General features: G+C 40.8%; 1 protein-coding gene across 4 annotated transcripts in view; it reads right to left on the bottom strand.

Moving 5' to 3' along the window:
• Positions 1-514: 514 nt before the first annotated feature.
• Positions 515-19,158, bottom strand: part of fhit (fragile histidine triad diadenosine triphosphatase) — a 177,771-nt gene continuing 159,127 nt past the window's right edge. For all 4 annotated transcript variants that reach the window (XM_086041914.1, XM_086041913.1, XM_086041911.1 and 1 more), the window contains 2 exons: positions 737-847; positions 515-665 (listed from right to left, as the gene is read on the bottom strand). In XM_086041914.1, coding sequence (XP_085898040.1) covers positions 740-847 — 108 coding nt within the window. In that variant the 3' untranslated portion in view covers positions 515-665; positions 737-739. The remainder of the gene's footprint in view (positions 666-736; positions 848-19,158) is intronic.

Here is a 19,158-nt window from a genome sequence, read left to right as displayed (position 1 = left end):
AGCCGAGAACGCCTTGCTGGCCCTTACTGCTCCCCATTTCTCACATTTCACTTTAACACTTGTACTGAATGAAAGCACTGTGGGTTTTAAATAGATGGGGTGGATGACAAAAATAATGACACATTTATCAAAATTGAAGAATGAGCTCTCAAAATTTAAATGTGGTCTACATAAAACTGTGACCAGTGTATTGCACTATAAAAAAAATGTGGGATACAATAATTATGATCTACAATTGAATGTGGAGGCATGGTGGCAAAGTGCTCAGTTTGCCAGGAGTCATTATGTTCTCCCCATGCATGTATTTTTTCCCCAGGTGGAATTTTAATTTCCAGTCAGTTGTTTTGACTGGATTGGATTTGGTACATGGGCTTTAATTAAGACAGTTGCTGTCCGCTGCTCCTCGGGAATGGGTTTAGTGTAGATAACACTCCTTGCTTTCAAAATTTGTAGATGTATGCACATGTGGTGGGTAACAGGTGACCCTATTAAATAACTGCTACATTTCAATCTGTTCATTCCATCATTTTATTTTATTGATTAAAAAAAAAAAATACACACAAACCTTGTACCAAAAACAAAACTCCACCACATATTGCATGCAATGTTCAGCTTCATTTGAAGTATTTTTCCAATCCCTGCTGACCATGGCATTGCATGCAGTCCTATAGAGAATGCATTTTTACAGTTAGTGACAGAGTCAAATCAAACATGAGGAAAATGTTTACATATTTACCCGCTAAGAGTTTTCAAATTTATTTCTCAGGATGGAGGCTTCTGCTGCCATCTCCTCCTCCGATCTCCACTTTGAGGGCACATCCTCATCTTGGCCATCATGTTTTTGGAGCTGCAAATGTAAATGACAGTGCAACATTTAAATGTCACTTGTTTTACTTTCATCAAAGTAAATATCACATGGCCTGAAAAATGTTCCTTGTTCAAGGCACAAGCTCGAACAATAGATGGAAACTACAGTGTAGCGGTTATAGAAACTATTGATTGATAACATTTCAGACTGTATTAAGAATCATCTTTGTGATGAGCCAAATTCTTAAAAACTCAAAAGTCACCAGAAATTGTTTGTCTTCACAATTACAGAAAGATGCAGCCAAACTGATTGAAACCCATCATTGTGCGGGGGGGATTGATAAACCCTCACTTGTAAGGTATTTTTTAGAACAGGCCCACAGGCTACTCATGTGTTTCTTTGGGGCTACTTCTTCTTTGGGGCCTCCCACATTCCAAAAACATGCATGAAAGGTTGATTGAACACTCGGAATTGTCCCTAGGTGTGATTGATTGTTTGTTTGTTTCTTTGTGCCCTGTGATTGGCTAGCAACTAGTTCAGGGTGTACCCCGCTTACTGCCTGAAGTCAGCTGGGATAGGCTTCAGCAACCCTCGTGAGGACAAGGGATGGATGGATAATAAGTCATTTTCACTTTATTTTTTTCATTAATATACAGAATTCCACAAATTTTGCGCACCTTGTACATGTAATGCTATCTTCTACACTAAGTTGTGTGTCAGAGCCAGAGCTGAAATATGAATTGTTGTCGAAAATTGTGTTCCAATACTTTTGGAAGGGAATGTCAGTGCCATGATGCAGCCATGTAAAAAATTATGAAACCACCCTTGATTCTACAGTTTCCTGTTCATTTTAAATGCCTAGTACAACTAAAGGTACATTGGTTGGACTAATATATTAACGACAACAAAAACAGCTCATAAGAGTTACATTTAAGGCCTAATCAAGATATTTTCCGAAGGTTTTCTTGATAATGACCAAAATCACTAAATACATTCTTATATTAATAGAAACTGCCAAAAACTATGCTTTAAGGCATTTCTTGTTTTCTTGTGTGTCGGTCACTGATACACTTTTAGTGGGAGAAAACGTGGTGATATAGCGTCCTTTTTCACATAGTCTCATAATTTTTCCCATGGCTGTAAGCGTGCATGGGACCCACACCAACATTTTAATCAGATTTATTTCATGAATCCGTAAAGAAAATTGATGTTCATTATAACTTTGCATTATCAGCCTAATCGCTTTAATGACATCAGTGTTTTTTGGTTTTTTTTACCACCACCTACATTAATAGTGTACAGTGGTCCCTCGTTTATCGCAGGGGTTACATTACTCAATACATTACAAAAATTACTCACAAAACCAGCAAAGTAGAGGTTGATTTTTCAGGGGATTGATGCATCTATTTCGAACGAAACACCCGCCCAACCATGAGAATTCTCTTTTTAACAGAATCCAATGTGGCATTGGACCCAAGAGGTAACAATCCCAGTGGATTAATGCAACTTGTAAATTGTTGTTGTGCAACTGAAAGTTAGCTGCCACGACTGTTACTTCTTTAAAAGAGGACAAAGAAGAAGCAACTTCCGCCGGAAGCACGGAAGTGGAAAACTATTGTAGTCATGGCAACTAACTTTCGGTTTGCACAACAACAATTTACAAGGTCCATTAACCGACCGGGATTATGTGTACCTTTTGTGTCAACAGCTAAAGTCAAAATTATATCATATTAATTGGTGGAAAATAATTTAGTGCCAGCTGACTTTTTGTTTACCTGCGAGGAGTCTTAAAGCGGCAATTACAAACAACTGCTGTTAAGACCTTGCTAGCTTATCCAAACATCTTAACATTCACAGACAAACTCCACAGACTCCAGTTGTGCAGCGATGTTGCCTGTTTATATTTTGAAACTGCACAAGAAACAGAAAAAACAATCAATCTACGCACTACATACGCATGTATTTTCATAGACATGAGCAAAATGAGACTATGCTAACGATTAGCGATCGCGATTAGCATTAGCGATTAGTATGTTCAGTCAACAACCCACAATCGTCTACAATTCAGCTCGTATATAAATGTTGCATGCTCATTACACACAATTGTCTAACAGTTACAGACGATGCTTGAACAAGAATTAACCACAAGAGAAAGATAGTGGAGTTTCCATCAAATCAGGACACTTCCTGTTTCTGACTCTTCTTCTACGACTATTTTTACTCGTATGCACGCAAATAACATTGGCCGCTAGGCGGTGCGCTAACACAATTTACAAACTTGAAACAATGAACATAACAACTACAAGTATCGTAATGTTACCGTGATTTTGTTTTAGAATCATTTTTTATTTAATCTATGCCTGTTGTGAAAAGCGTGACTCGATCGCATGTTTTGGCGCACAAGTTGGGTTGCTGAGCAACACTGACGTACACGCACTCGCTTTTATTTGCTGCATCCGGTCCAAACATGCGTTAGGTCATGAGCACAGTATTCTGATTGAATAACTTGTAGTGGATTTATTAAATAGAGACAACAAAAAATGAGTGGCACATACGACAGGTGAAGGTACACCGTCGACTGGTCAACATTTTATTACAGTGTGATTACGTACTGTAAATACAAAAAAATGTAAATACCCACGGGTTGGGCTGTTCGATTTTGCCTAATAAGAAAATCCTGATTATTTTCTCTCAAACCCGATTTTTTACGATTCTGATTCCGATTTCTTTGTAAAATAAAAAATAATGAAAAATGAAGTATTTTGAATGTCTTTTATTTAAACTTCATTTTTCTTTCTTTGAATTCACTCAAAATGCCAGTCAATTTAATTTAATACACACAGAACAATCCATTGGGATTAACAGCATTTTACTTACACAATAGATTTCAGATCTGTTCTTATATTAAACCAATAATGAAAGAATAAAGTGCATCTACCATCTGAAACGAAATCATCAACATGAGAGAAGGTAGACAGTCAAGTATGTAAACCAAACAGTCTGTCAGCAAGTCATTTTGCCATCCAGCTAGTGACTAGCCTTTCACCTTTCTCCCTGGTCTTACTTAAACATAAATCAATGATTAGTGCAAAACTGTCAGTCAATAATACAACGCACTGTCAGGCTTGAGTACGGATGCATAGTCCAGCTGGACCAGAGGTCCGTTGTAAAGGAGAAAAAAAAGGGACGCCTTTCAGACGTTGAGTTACTTGCTTACGGGTTGTATTGTACACGCGGGGCACACACTACACTACAAAATCGAATGTGCCGATTTGAACATTTTTTAACATTGTTTTATCCAGAAAATTCAGTCACGGTTCAAAATCGCTTAATCGAGCAGCCCTACCCACGGGTTACTGGAGGTGTAATAGCTGACTGTAAGTACCGTGCGTATACATGCTATATATACACACACTGACATTATTGGAGGGACTATTTATGTACTTTGAGAAAGGGACATCTACACCCATCATATGAATCATCATTATGTAAATACTTTTACAGTTGGGGGTTCTGGCTGCTGGCAAAGTATTAACCTAGGCGGGGGTTTGTTTTTCAGGGGGCGAAAACTCAATTTCAAAAGCATTTGGACTAATTTATTCTTTCCTCTATTATCATCCTCCTCCTGCTTACAACAGCAGGTAATTCCCTCAGCAGCCCTTTTTTCGCACTTTATTTGTTAAACCATTCCCACCTTTCAGGAATCCAAACCAATCTCAAGGATTGAATTTTAATCACTCGAGGAATTGTACACCTCCCACGTAATACGTAGAAAAAAAGTCACAGCGCATGAATTTAGAATGAACATTTTGTGTCACATTAATATGATGTGAATAGAAACCACCTTACAATCCGCCCCATAACAACAACAAAGAGCACAAGACTTGACAGGGCCACAGTATTCACATGCAACATACAATATAATGCTGAATGGAAATAATGGAACACACACCTTTACTTTGATATGCATTACTTTGATTTCATGCATACTCAACAATGAAATAGTAGGGCTGCTTGATTATGAAAAAAAATATCAATTACAATTATTTTGGTAATAATTTAAATGGTGCAAAACAAGACATTTTATAAAGACAAATACATATAACTAAGTTCCTTTTCGACCAAAGAACATTTTGTTAAAAAGTTACTAATTATAAAATTTAAAAAAGGTGCAAATGAATACATTCAAGTATGATTTTTTTGTAATTTTGTAATTGTGGAGTGTAATAATCGTAATTGAATTTTGATGAATTGTAGAGCGCTCTGAAACAGTATACTGTATATATATATATATATATATATATATATATCCATCCATCCATTATCTGTACCGCTTCTCCTCACAAGGGTCGCGGGGCGTGCTGGAGCCTATCCCAGCTGTCTTTGGGCAGTAGGCGGGGGACACCCTGAACTGGTTGCCAGCCAATCGCAGGGCACACAGAGACAAACATCCGCACTCACAATCACACCTAGGGGCAATTTAGAGTATCCAATCAACTTACCATGCATGTTTTTGGAATGTGGGAGGAAACCGGAGTGCCCGGAGAAAACCCACGCAGGCACGGGGAGAACATGCAAACTCCACACAGGGAGGCCGGAGCAGGGATCGAACCCACGACCTCTGAACTGTGAGGCGGACGTGCTAACCAGTCGACCACCGTGCCGCCATATATATATATATATATATATATATATATATATATATATATATATATATATATATATATAAATATATTTGTAGAGTACAAACACGACATTAAAACAGAGCTCTAATAATCTTCAATAAAGATTATTTATTATCTCAAGATGCATTCCATCTACAAAAATTGCGTAATGGCCCCTGAACAAAAACGATATATATATATATATATATATATATATATATATATATATATTTTCCAGCACGCCCCGCGACCCTTGTGAGGAGAAGCGGTACAGATATATATATATATATATATATATATATATTATATATAACAATTGCTCACGCGCGCAGCTTCAAGGTAACATTGGTTCTAACTTGCATTTGTTGATGTCGTGACGAATTGTGGCAGTGGTTTTCTGAAGTGTTCCTGGGGTCATGTGGCAATGTCCTTTTCACAATGATGCCGTTTTTTAAAAGAGTTTGCAGTTTCGGGATCGAAGGTCATGGTCATTCACTGCTGCTCTTTGGCCTTGCTGCTTACACGCAGAGACTTCTCCAGAATCTCTGACACATTTGATGATATTATGGATATTATGAAAAGATGAAATTCCTTGCAATTGTATGTTGAAAAACATTCTTCTTAAACTACTGGACTATAGTAATTAACTTCAGCCCATTCTTGCTCATGATCAAATGAGTCTTTCTGGGATGCTCCTTTTATACCCAATCATGACACTCACCTGTTTCCAATTAACCTGTTCATCTGTAGAAGATTCCAAAGAGATGTTTTTTTTAGCATTTCTCAACTTTTCAAGTCTTTTGTGTCCCAGCATTTTTTGGAATGCGTTGCTGTCACCATTCAAAATGAGAGAATATTCGAAAAAAAAGTAAAACATAAAAGCAACCAAAAAAATGCTACATTTTTTGTCTTTGTGGTGTTTTCAACTATGTTGAAAAGGATTTCTGTTTTATTCAGTGTCCCAACTTCACTGGAATTGGTGTTTGTACATACAGGTATGTTGAAATTATGCTTGCAATTTCACTTCTTGATATTTTTTATAGCAAATACTGTAAGTCCCTAAAACATTTTAAAATCAACTTTTAGACTTATTGTGCTGAAAATGTTGACCTTTTAGTCCACAGTGATGATAAAAAAAAAATCCCGACAAATTGGGGAAATTCCGACAGTACAATACAAAGTACCCGTAGTACAAAAAAAGTAGATTGGGATTGGAATCGCTGGATTGTATAACACACTGTATGAAGCAATGGAGCCCTCTCAGCGCCAATCATTCACAGTTGGGAAAGCAATATCAGGCAGGAGAAAGAGAAAGAAATTGCAGTTGATTAACCTCTGGCAACCCCATTTTCTCCTGTGCTGCCCAGGTGTTGGACACCGCACGGACCACAATCATACGTCAAACAGGATACACTTTCATTAAGCAGTGACCCCACACGCTGACCCAGGGGTAGGCTTGACCTCTGCACCATCTACAACCGAAGCAGATAAAAAGCCTCAACGGGCCAACAATCAATATATTTGTAACAAACATGGGAGAGGGTTTTAGCAGAAAATCCGCATTTGCAGGAATCCCGAATGAGACGACATTGGGTCAACAAACCCCACCCCACCCAGGCCCAATCCCGTGCTTCCAACTAGACTACGAGCAATTGAATGATCAATGTCTACTTCTATATTAATCAGAGGATTACCACAAGGTGCTGTAAAATTTAGTAAACACACAAGAGCTGATAACATTTTGATTTTGAATAATGATTTGGGTAACAGTATAACATCTTTTAAGGTGCTGAAAACAGCAATGTAAACAGCTACAATTGAGCCCAAAATACATTATGCTCTTATAATGAATATAATATTCATATATATGAATATAAAAGCAAATTACAGGGAGTCCTTGGTTTATTATTTTCCTGGAATATAAGATTTAAAGGTTCCGAATAGTGAGCAGACATCGTTGATTGTTTCATATTTATGGCCTAAAAGTATTTATTGTAATTATTACGGTGTTAGAGTTGCTCAATGATAACCCCGACTCATTCCGACAAATTCATGTTCTGTTGCTGCCATAGGAAGGGAACTTAAATCAACCAAGCACCCGCTGTAGTTTATTCATCATCCAAGTGGTTCCAATGTAGCCGCAAGCTAATGACTCATTTTCATTTCTGATTTAATACTCAATACAATCCCCCCAAAAACCAAAAATCAACTCACACTCTGCTCTATATTCATGTTGCACACCACACAATGAACCAGATAACACACAAGCAGAAACAGGCATACAAGGAGAGATGTCAGAAAGCGCCATGCAAAAGCGGGCTGCACCTCTTCACTTACAGGTGCTGGGGTCAGTGCCTTGCTCAGAGGCATTCAGACTAGGGGAGCTTCCATCGGTCGGCCGCTGATAGTGATTGGCCGATCTCTGTGGAAAAGTTGGTGATTGGCGTATGTCCATCAATGCCTTTCATTGCTGATCACAAAAATTGATCATCTGAAGCTCATACTTTATAGGCTGCGGCCAATTAGAGACCAGCCTGTGTGCAGTGTAGTGTCTCCGCCCCCTCTCCTTAATACTGCACGTGACCCACTGAACCAGTAACTGAATCATAATATATGTTTGTGCATTTTCTACACTGTCAATTTGAAATAATGTCCTGCTTTTGTACGGTAAAGGGATGGAAATTTGGATTTACTGCGTGTAAAAAAAAAAATCAAACAAATCATGTGTCATCTTCCAAACCACTTAACCTATGCAGGGTCGCGGGGAGGTCCTGGAGCCTATCCCAGCCGTCAACGCGGGAAGGCAGACTACACCCCGAACTGGTCGCCAGCCAGTCGCAGGGCACACACAGACACCGCCACCGAGCGGGAATCGATCCCACGCTGCCCGCACACAACTCGGGCGTGTGTACCACTACACTATCAGTGACTCGAACAAATTAATGAATCAAAAAACAAAACGATTAATCAATTATTTTGTTCGTGAGCTGCTGTAAAATTAAAGATGCGCAGCTATTCCATGTGATTGGTATCGGAATCAGTATTGGCCGATCTCAGCTGGGTTTACATGAACACTTTTTTGTCAATCTGATTGCAATCCTTCCGAATGAAGATCTCTGGTCACCCGTTTACATGAAATGTGATATTTTCCGATCCGTTGTTTACATGCTCCACGCGACACAAGTAGTTTAACACCTGTGTGTACACCACTCAAGGCCAGTTTTTTTTCAGCGGGGGTTGCACTACAGCATGTTTAAAATGTTGGGGGACCACACCAGAAGACAGGCTGCTGTTGATAATGGCCAAAACCGATTTACCAATTGTCGGGACAATCTCCTTAAAGAAGTGTGGAGGAACAGAGTAATACGGGGAGCCCGATGGTTTCATATGGCAAACCACTTCCTCCAAAAATATCAAAAGAAACCGTCTCAAAGGAATTAAACACTGCTAAACAAGGAACTTGGACACAGGGGTCAAATGTGGCGTTCGAAACAAGAGCCCTAGCTGAAGCAACCTTGTCAACAAAAAGCTGCAAGAATCTATCGCACATTTCAGGGGACGGGTCCATGCAAATCGGTTGACTGGGCTTCAGTTCGATCGTTTTAAATAGAGGACGTGGATTTTGTTGATTTGGCTGAATCAGATGTGACAAGTGGTCTCTCTTGGACTCCTTCACCTTTCGCCAGCAGTTCTTTAAGATTTGATAATAGACCTGCAGCCTGTCTTTTTTCCACCTGCGTTCAGCTCTGCGGCATTCCTGTTTAGCTGCGCGAGTGCTCTCATTAAACCACGGCGCCGGTCGAAGTTTTTGCCGCATATTTTTTAATGGAGCCGCAGAGTCCAAAATATTAAGGCAAGATGAATGGAACCAAAAGCTGAGTTCCTCTGTGTTTGAAGAGGGAATACAAAGCTGATCAAAGGCATCAGAGAACTGACTAGCAGTGAGGGGGTTAAAAACCCAGCGTCTGAACTCACTAGCTGTGGCTCTGACAGCACTGGAAAACATTACATCAAAGAGCACAGTCATATGATCAGAAAGCACATAACTTTCAAATTTGGTCAATGAGTCTCAAGAAGTCCTTTGCCAGTGGTTTTTCAGGACAGCACGTGAATATTAAAGTCCCCCATGAACAGGATGCGATCATATGGCAGCATGATTTCGGCAAGAAGATTTGAAAAGTCATTCAGAAACTCCTTGTTGTATTTGGGGGGGGGGCGGTAGAGCAGCGCAGGGACGGCACTGGCAACATCAAAGAAAGTGCCCTCAAAGCTGCTGAACGATGCGGCAAATATACACCGTTTACTTTTAAAATTGTTATCTAAAGTCAACAGTCTCAAACTTGGGTTTTAAAATGGACAGTGATCTTAAATTGGACCAGCAAATCAGCGCTGTTGTAAAGTCGAGCTTCTTTCACCTTAGACAGCTGGCTAAGGTAAAGCCCCTCCTTTCCCATCAGCACTTGGAAACAGTCATCCATTCCTTTGTAACATCGGCTGGATTACTGGAATGAACTTTATTTTGGAGTCAGCCAGTCCTCCCTCAAACGTCTCCAGTTGGTCCAAAATGCTGCTGCCCGCCTACTAACTGGAGCTCGGAAGATGGAGCACACAACACCATTTCTGGCCTCCCATCACTGGCTCCCAGTGCATTTTAGGGTTCAATTTAAGATTCGTACCTCTCTGAGCTCCTAAACTCCTACGCTCCTTCCCACAGTCTCAGGTCTGCGGACCAGGCGCTGCTCGAGGTACCAAGAGGAGCCTCAGAGGGGATCGAGCCTTTTCGACCGCTGGTCCTTCTCTCTGGAATGACCTCCCATTGGATGTTAGGCAAGCCCCTCTCTGTCCACTTTTAAAACATCGGTTGAAGACACATTTCTAATCTCTGGCTTTTGATCTGACCTGAAATTTTCTGCTCTTTTCCGGCGTCAAGGATATATAGTTTTTTATGTTAATTTATTAACACTTGTGTGTTATGGCCTTTTTATTGTTTCTTATTTATTGTTTATTGTTTTGTAAATTACTTTGTTACAGCTCTATCTGCTATGAAATGCGCTATATAAATAAAATAGCATTATATTGTATTGTATAAATACGTCCTCTTTTAGGACCCAGTAGCTGATATAAAAACTCACTGCGGCCAATGTGTAATGGAAGCCTCACATGGCTGGACTAAATATGTCCCCTTTTAGGACTCTTTAGCTGTGCCCCTCCACTGCCACTGCCCCTCTTCCCCGAGGCGATACATAGATGGACCAAAATAGGCACTTCCGCCAATGCTGCATTTTTTGGGGCATTTTCCGTCTATCATTTATCACCTATAAAATGGCCATCCATCATAGGCGGACAGATGGACTGGTCTAACGGTTAGACGGAATGCCCAGCTCTTGAGCTGTTTACTGTACATGATGCTCCTTCGCATTGGCAAAAGGAGTATACCACTGCTGTGAATCCAAATAAAATTCCATTCCAATTCGGCCTTTTTATTCCGATTGAGGTTTTAATACGGAGCAATTTCATTTCGTTTGATCATTCTGATCCATGCTAGTCGGAATACATGGCTCCATGTAAACCCGGGACGAACTAGGGACGATGGGTATCGGAATCAGCAGCAACAAAGCATGACCGGAACACCTTTAATTTAGAGAGCAGTCAGGAAGGTTTTTCAGGACAGCACGTGAATATTAAAGTCCCCCATGAACAGGATGCGATCATATGGCAGCATGATTTCGGCAAGAAGATTTGAAAAGTCATTCAGAAACTCCTTGTTGTATTTGGGGGGGGGGGGGGCGGTAGAGCAGCGCAGGGACGGCACTGGCAACATCAAAGAAAGTGCCCTCAAAGCTGCTGAACGATGCGGCAAATATACACCGTTTACTTTTAAAATTGTTATCTAAAGTCAACAGTCTCAAACTTGGGTTTTAAAATGGACAGTGATCTTAAATTGGACCAGCAAATCAGCGCTGTTGTAAAGTCGAGCTTCTTTCACCTTAGACAGCTGGCTAAGGTAAAGCCCCTCCTTTCCCATCAGCACTTGGAAACAGTCATCCATTCCTTTGTAACATCGGCTGGATTACTGGAATGAACTTTATTTTGGAGTCAGCCAGTCCTCCCTCAAACGTCTCCAGTTGGTCCAAAATGCTGCTGCCCGCCTACTAACTGGAGCTCGGAAGATGGAGCACACAACACCATTTCTGGCCTCCCATCACTGGCTCCCAGTGCATTTTAGGGTTCAATTTAAGATTCGTACCTCTCTGAGCTCCTAAACTCCTACGCTCCTTCCCACAGTCTCAGGTCTGCGGACCAGGCGCTGCTCGAGGTACCAAGAGGAGCCTCAGAGGGGATCGAGCCTTTTCGACCGCTGGTCCTTCTCTCTGGAATGACCTCCCATTGGATGTTAGGCAAGCCCCTCTCTGTCCACTTTTAAAACATCGGTTGAAGACACATTTCTAATCTCTGGCTTTTGATCTGACCTGAAATTTTCTGCTCTTTTCCGGCGTCAAGGATATATAGTTTTTTATGTTAATTTATTAACACTTGTGTGTTATGGCCTTTTTATTGTTTCTTATTTATTGTTTATTGTTTTGTAAATTACTTTGTTACAGCTCTATCTGCTATGAAATGCGCTATATAAATAAAATAGCATTATATTGTATTGTATAAATACGTCCTCTTTTAGGACCCAGTAGCTGATATAAAAACTCACTGCGGCCAATGTGTAATGGAAGCCTCACATGGCTGGACTAAATATGTCCCCTTTTAGGACTCTTTAGCTGTGCCCCTCCACTGCCACTGCCCCTCTTCCCCGAGGCGATACATAGATGGACCAAAATAGGCACTTCCGCCAATGCTGCATTTTTTGGGGCATTTTCCGTCTATCATTTATCACCTATAAAATGGCCATCCATCATAGGCGGACAGATGGACTGGTCTAACGGTTAGACGGAATGCCCAGCTCTTGAGCTGTTTACTGTACATGATGCTCCTTCGCATTGGCAAAAGGAGTATACCACTGCTGTGAATCCAAATAAAATTCCATTCCAATTCGGCCTTTTTATTCCGATTGAGGTTTTAATACGGAGCAATTTCATTTCGTTTGATCATTCTGATCCATGCTAGTCGGAATACATGGCTCCATGTAAACCCGGGACGAACTAGGGACGATGGGTATCGGAATCAGCAGCAACAAAGCATGACCGGAACACCTTTAATTTAGAGAGCAGTCAGGAAGCAGGCCAGCATTTCTCTCTGTCCACAGAGTGACTTAAACTGTTTCAAAGGCCAAGTCCTTACAGGTCAGCTACTGCCACAAACTTCCATCCATCCATCCATTGTCTATACCGCTTATCCTCACAAGGGTCGCGGGCGTGCTGGGGCCTATCCTAGCTGTCTTCGGGCAGTAGGCGGGGGACACCCTGAATCGTTTGCCAGCCAATCGCAGGGCACACAGAGACAAACATCCGCACTCACAATCACACCTAGGGGCAATTTAGAGAGTCCAATCAACTTACCATGTTTTCGGAATGTGGGAGGAAACCGGAGTTCCCGGAGAAAACCCACGCAGGCACGGGAAGAACATGCAAACTCCACACGGGGAGGCCGAACCCACGACCTCTGAACCGTGAGGCGGACGTGCTAACCAGTCAACCACCGCCACAAACTTCCCATATCCTTAAATCTGAATTTTTGTGAGTAGCTTCTGAGGTCATATATTAATAAGTGTCAAACATCAGCCATGACTGGTTGTTATCTGAGCCTTGAGCAACTGTGATGGACAAAAAAATGGTGTATTCCACAAACGCAATATTAATCAGAATGCCATGTTTTGACTAGTGGGCCAGCATAGAACATATTCTTGTAAAGAAAATTTGGGGGTTGACTTCACCTTTAATTAAACTGTAGATTAGCAAACAAGTATGACTCTGCCGTCATCCTAAATCCCTACAAAACCTGCGGTCACCAAAGGCATCCACACAAGCATCACAGAGGCACAAGTCAAGGAAGAATTGGAAAACCAATGTCTCAACTCTTCCACAACACACAAAATTGTAAGCAAAGCCGCTCAGCAGCCCGGCTCATTCATTAAGCTCCAGCTCATCCATCCTCATCAAGCTGCTGGCCTTCTCCATGAAGTACGTAGAGCTTTTTTAGTACAGAGTAGAGAAGGCTCAGCCCTCACCTTCCACCAAACAGTGCTACAAATGTCAACAGCTCAACTGTGCCAACCCAGTTGTATAACTGAGATGCGCAGAAAACCACCACCCCCACCACCACAAAAAATGCAACATGAAGAAGCAAGAAGCCAAGTATGCTAACTTTGCAGGAGAACACGCTGCCACATCGCAGATCTGCCCAGTCTATCTTTGTCGTATGACTCCGTTCACAAAAAAAGAGAACACTTTCCACCAGCCCCTCAGTTGCAAAACCCATCACTGTTAATCCCCCCAGCCTGCACCCCAATGATGGCACCCACTTCATTCATCTATGTGATGACCTCAAAAAGCATTCAAAAGCATTAGGAAACACACACACACACTTCAATGTTGGAAATCCCACACCATCATCCTCAACAAGGACAAAAATCTATACTTCTTTTTTGCAAGCCATTTTGATATATGAGTACTACAACCTTTCTACATATTAATCTTAGAGGAATAAGAAGAAGCAGAGGAACTAACTGCTCAACGAAAAGAACACTTATGCGGCTGTCGTAAATGAAACACTACTATCAAAAAAAAAACCAAATTAAAATCCCAGGCTACAGGACATGGAGGAGGAGCAGCAATCGTGATAAGAAAAAAATAAAAACACTCAGTCTGGTGAAGTTGATTTTGGTCTCTCGCCAGGAACTAAAAGGAAATGAATATGTCACCATCCAAATGAAAATACACACACATCACCCCATCACTGTCACAAGCATCTACTATCCCCCTGGAATAAAACCTTCAGCTGTCCTCTTCCAAGCTACTTTCAAATTCTCTCATAATGGTAGTCCTTAATGGAAAACAAATTGATTGTCACCCCCCCAAAAACCAAAACAAAACACAAAGTGGGATAGCATTGGAGCAAATTCTAAACGAAACAAACCTGTAAATCATCAATACAAAGGAACCCGCTTACACGTCCCCACAAACAGGCAGCACAGCAGAATGGGAAACCTATAGATTTAATATAGAAGAAAAAATAAAAGACATCACTCTGATGACCATCCACTAAACTTTAGACCAAAAAGAAATACTTCCCAGACATCTACTCACTCAAGGACGAGCGGAAACCCACAAACATTACACCCTCACCTCCTCCAACTCATAAGACAGAGACGGAAGCTGTGAAGAGAATTCATCAGGTAGGTCAACTCGAGACCCTCACACACCAAAACAGAATTCAATAGATTACCAAGCACTACGAAATACAACTTGTCCTGCTCCAACAGAAAACCTAAAGCAGAAAATTCCAGAGCTGGGCATGTCGTCTATGTGACGGACGCCCATTTTATTGGCGATAAGCGATAGTCGGGAACCTTGAAAAAATAGACGGACTAAGCATAGTCGGACGTGCATTTTTTTTTTGTTTATGTTATCGTCTATCGTCTATTTTTGCAGTGAGGCTTCAATAGCTGTGGCAAGGTTTCCCTTTCCCATTTGCTGAGGCTTTTTGGCTTCTGAGTCCTAAAAGGGGCCCGTTTTAGTTTCGTTTCAAATATCGCTCAGGGGTGGGGTATGGGAAAGAGGGTGGGGTCCACTTCCAAATCTTCAAAACTAACAGCCAAAAAACGTTACCACAAATGCAGAGCTAGAAAACTGGTCAAATATGCCGAGATTCAAATTAAACCGGTTAATACACAGTGCATCTTATTCACCAAGAATCTGCACCTACAACCAAACAACAGCATCAACCTAACACTCTAACAATCACAAAATCCTCATCTGTTAGAGAAGCAGCATATCTTGGGGTCATGTTTCAAAACAACAAAAGCTGGGGAAAAACACACAGTCAATCTGGAACAAAATGCAAGCAATAGACTTCACCATCTCAAAGTTCTCTGCGGAAAACATAGGGCATCACCCTCTCCAGTCATCTGCCATACATTCAACCATGTTTGAATACTTAGTTCCCGCCTCGATCACCATCTACCTCTTCGGTCTGGATATGTTTTTCATCTGATAAAAGGCTGTTTCAGTGATAATTTAATATGACTGCTGGATTCAGGTCCAAACGTTCCAAAATGGGAGTCATACAATTTGACTGTCACTTCGCCTTTGTTGTATGCCTTTTTCTTCTATCCACTATATTGCTATGTGTGAGTGCTTATTGCGCACCATAGACTCTTTCCATTGATTTTTTTTTCTAATTACACCACGGGAGTATTGCTATTTCAGAATATGGAGAGGGCACTGATCATCTTGGGAGTTTGTTATTGTCCTCTCTAACCATCCCAGGCCATCCTCTCAATGTCCCACTGTTTACTATTCTATTCCCACTCCCAGTTGGGACCAGAGATGGAAAAATTTCCCAAAGCCTTTCTCCCAGCTCCCTTTTGGACATGACCAAAGTCATTTGCACCGCATAGACATGTTATAAAATGGGGGGAAAGACGTGTTTAAAATATACCCCCTGATTGAGCAAGGCTCCTCCGGATTCCCTGAAGAAATTAAAACCAGCCTAACTGCGGGCTTGTATCATGTCCTCATCCATGCTCCTGCGCAACTGTGACAGTCCCCACTGGACAGTGACATACATGGATGCTTTTTAAGTTCACAATGCTACAAATTGAGGGATGGAAATGTGAAGACCCTCGTGAGGAACTAGACTGTGGGGAAATGAGAAATATAGTGGCATTACATAAGAGAGAGAGTTAAGGTTGCTTGACTTTGTAGTTTTCAAGTCATTAACTTGAGATATTTGTGGATCACATGAACGTCATTTATGTGTTTCTTAACACACATTTTAGCAGTTGTTTATTAACAGAAGTAAAATCTTGTCTGATGCATAATCTTCATTCTAGGTTATTGTCACCACCACATGTGGAAGTTTGTTGGGATGTCAATGTTGAGCTCCATTTTTTTTTTTTTTAAGATTGATGTGACTGCAGCAAGTTTGTGGGATTCTTCATTGTGTGGTGAGATTGGTGTCAACTGTCAAGGGATGAAGACAGGCCCTTGTTAAATAAAATGGTTTGGTTGGGTGCAGGTGGCAACTTCCACTGCTTCTCTGAGAGCTTGAAGGTCAGTGGAGGAGATTTAGAAACACTGTGGCGGACATTTTAAGAACGGTGTGGAGAAGGAGGGGGAGAGTAGGATTGGAGGCCGGCTCAGGGTAAATGGTGTCACGTTTGTCTTTGAAAAATGAAATGAAGTAAATGGCATTTTAAGCAGAAATCCAGAATTTGCAGAGCTCAAACGTATTTGGACAATTGACACATTCAAGAGCCTTTTTGTCCAGGTACAGTCTTTTCCCTTGCTACTTTAAAAATAAGACAAATGTACCAAATAAGATTGAAAAGGGCAACTATGTCAATGGAAAGGAAAGGATGATGGTTCAAAGCAATTAAACATTAAACAGCCCAAATGTCCAAAAGGTGTAATCTAATCTGGATCAAAATGATTCGGATGTTGAGATCCCTTTTTTGATACCCTGAATCACGTAATCAGTCAGAGCTGGGCATTCCGCCTATGTGACGGACCAGTCCATCTATTCGCCTATAACGGACGCCCAGTTTGTAGGCGATAAACAAAAGACGGGGACCAAAAAAAAAATAAAAATAAATAAATGGAATAAGCATAGTCAGAGGGCCATTTTTTCCTTCTATTTTCACGGTGAGGCTTCAATGGCCGTGGCAAAGATTTCGTTTCCCATTGGCCGCGGCTCAGTCTTGAGGGGTGGTGGGCAGTTGGGCTAGTGGTAGTTGGTCAAAGTTCGTGTGCCGGAATGCTAATGGAAGCCCGTTTAAAATCATAGGTGGTCTGGCCTATAGGCAATTATTCTTTGGTCCGAATTTGGACTATTTGGGCGGATAAAGGGACGGCGGAAGGGTACTCTGGGTGCAGGCGGAAGGTGATAAACGGACCGGGAAATTTTAGTAAAATGCCCCTGCTCTGTAATCAGTCTTATTTGTATTCCATTTGCTCAGAGCAACTTGGATTTGATCAGTCTCATCCAGACGCAACCTTTTAAGATTACCACATTTGGGTAATGACTTATAAATTACACTTCATATCACACTGATGGCTATTTACTGTAGGTACTTAAAAAAAAAAAATTAATAAAAAAAAAAGCTAAACTAAAAACCCTGGTAGAATAGCCAGCATGGGGTCAGATGAGATAAAAAGCATGATAAATACAAAAAACACATTTTAAATATCTTTTGAGCGATCAGACCATATCTGCCCCATAAGAAAATAAGAAGAAACAGCTATTTATTATCTCTTCTTATGAGGCGCTTTGCGTGCGTCAACTACTTGACAGTGGAACCCCAAGGCTTCTGCCACATTTCACTTGCCTGTATTGTGCTACACAATATTCCTACGAAGCGGAATGTCCCTCTGTGTTGAGGTCAATGATGCACCTGAGCGAGATGAAAATACATACATACCTTCGACTAGAAGTGCAGTAAGGAATGCCTTTTGTCAGAAATTAGTTTTGAAAAATGTTTTTGGGATGTATATTTGTAAATATTGTAGTGATGGTGAAACTGCAATTCCCAGCATGCTTTGAAGCACGCTTTCTAAATTGTTGTAGCGAATCAAGCTAGACATTACTTTTTGTTTGCATTTGTTTCTGTTGCATTGTGTTGCTGTGATGTCTTCAAGAGGAGAAGGAGGAGAGGAGCAAAGGAAACAAACATTTCAGTTCAAGTGTCAAAAAGGGACATTTAATTAAGCTTGAGCATTTGTTCAAATCAAAGAGTCAGTATCCAGGGTTCCATTACAGTTTTTTTGCAAAATAAAAGCAATATTTATACAATTTCAATGAAGTACCATTTACTTCAAGTCATTTCTACTTGTTGGTGCTTCCGTCGAAGAGTATTTGGCTTCTGAGGCATAATTCTCGTCACGAACCATTTCGTGAGAGATCGTGAATAAAAAAATAAAATAAGAGGGACTTACCCATGCTGTTTATAACAGAAGACATGCTTGTACAATGGGTCGATGACCCAAAATGTTTTCCCTAGCATTTAAAATGTAAACTTTATTTTAACCTTCCCCCCCAGCTCCACTCTTGCTCAACAGGTGTCTTTCTGCTAGGTAGCTTTGCTTCAAAGTTTTCTATTTGCTGCAAAGGTTTTGCCATGTTTTGTCGAACCCTTTTGCTTTCATTTTCCTTTCTCCTTATGACAGTATGCATTCCTTTGTTGTTTTCTGTCTAAAACAGAGGTTATATTACTCCTCGCTAATGAGGTTTAGGAAAATGTCCATCTCATCTTCTGTCCAAGTGTAGTGTGTCATGTTGTGCAGCCGCCATGAATCCAAAGATAAGAGGAATGCGAGTTATGTGACTTCACATGCACCTGACCGGGCGGGGTTTGCTATTACCACACAAATCTAGAATCCTTGTTTGAGTCTAATATTATATGCACGTGTATTTATTTGTATATACACATTTGTAGTTGTGGTTTTCTGTCAAATCTTGGTGAAATTATTCAAGATATATTCAAGACTGTCTTGTGTGGTTTTTTTCATGGGACGGAAA

This window comes from Filicampus tigris, chromosome 9 (assembly GCF_054856515.1).
Source record: "Filicampus tigris isolate MCC_2025a chromosome 9, RoL_Ftig_1.0, whole genome shotgun sequence".
Taxonomy (NCBI): domain Eukaryota; kingdom Metazoa; phylum Chordata; class Actinopteri; order Syngnathiformes; family Syngnathidae; genus Filicampus; species Filicampus tigris.
The sequence above is the reverse complement of the archived record's forward strand: the minus strand, read 5'-3'. Positions and strand labels throughout refer to the sequence as shown.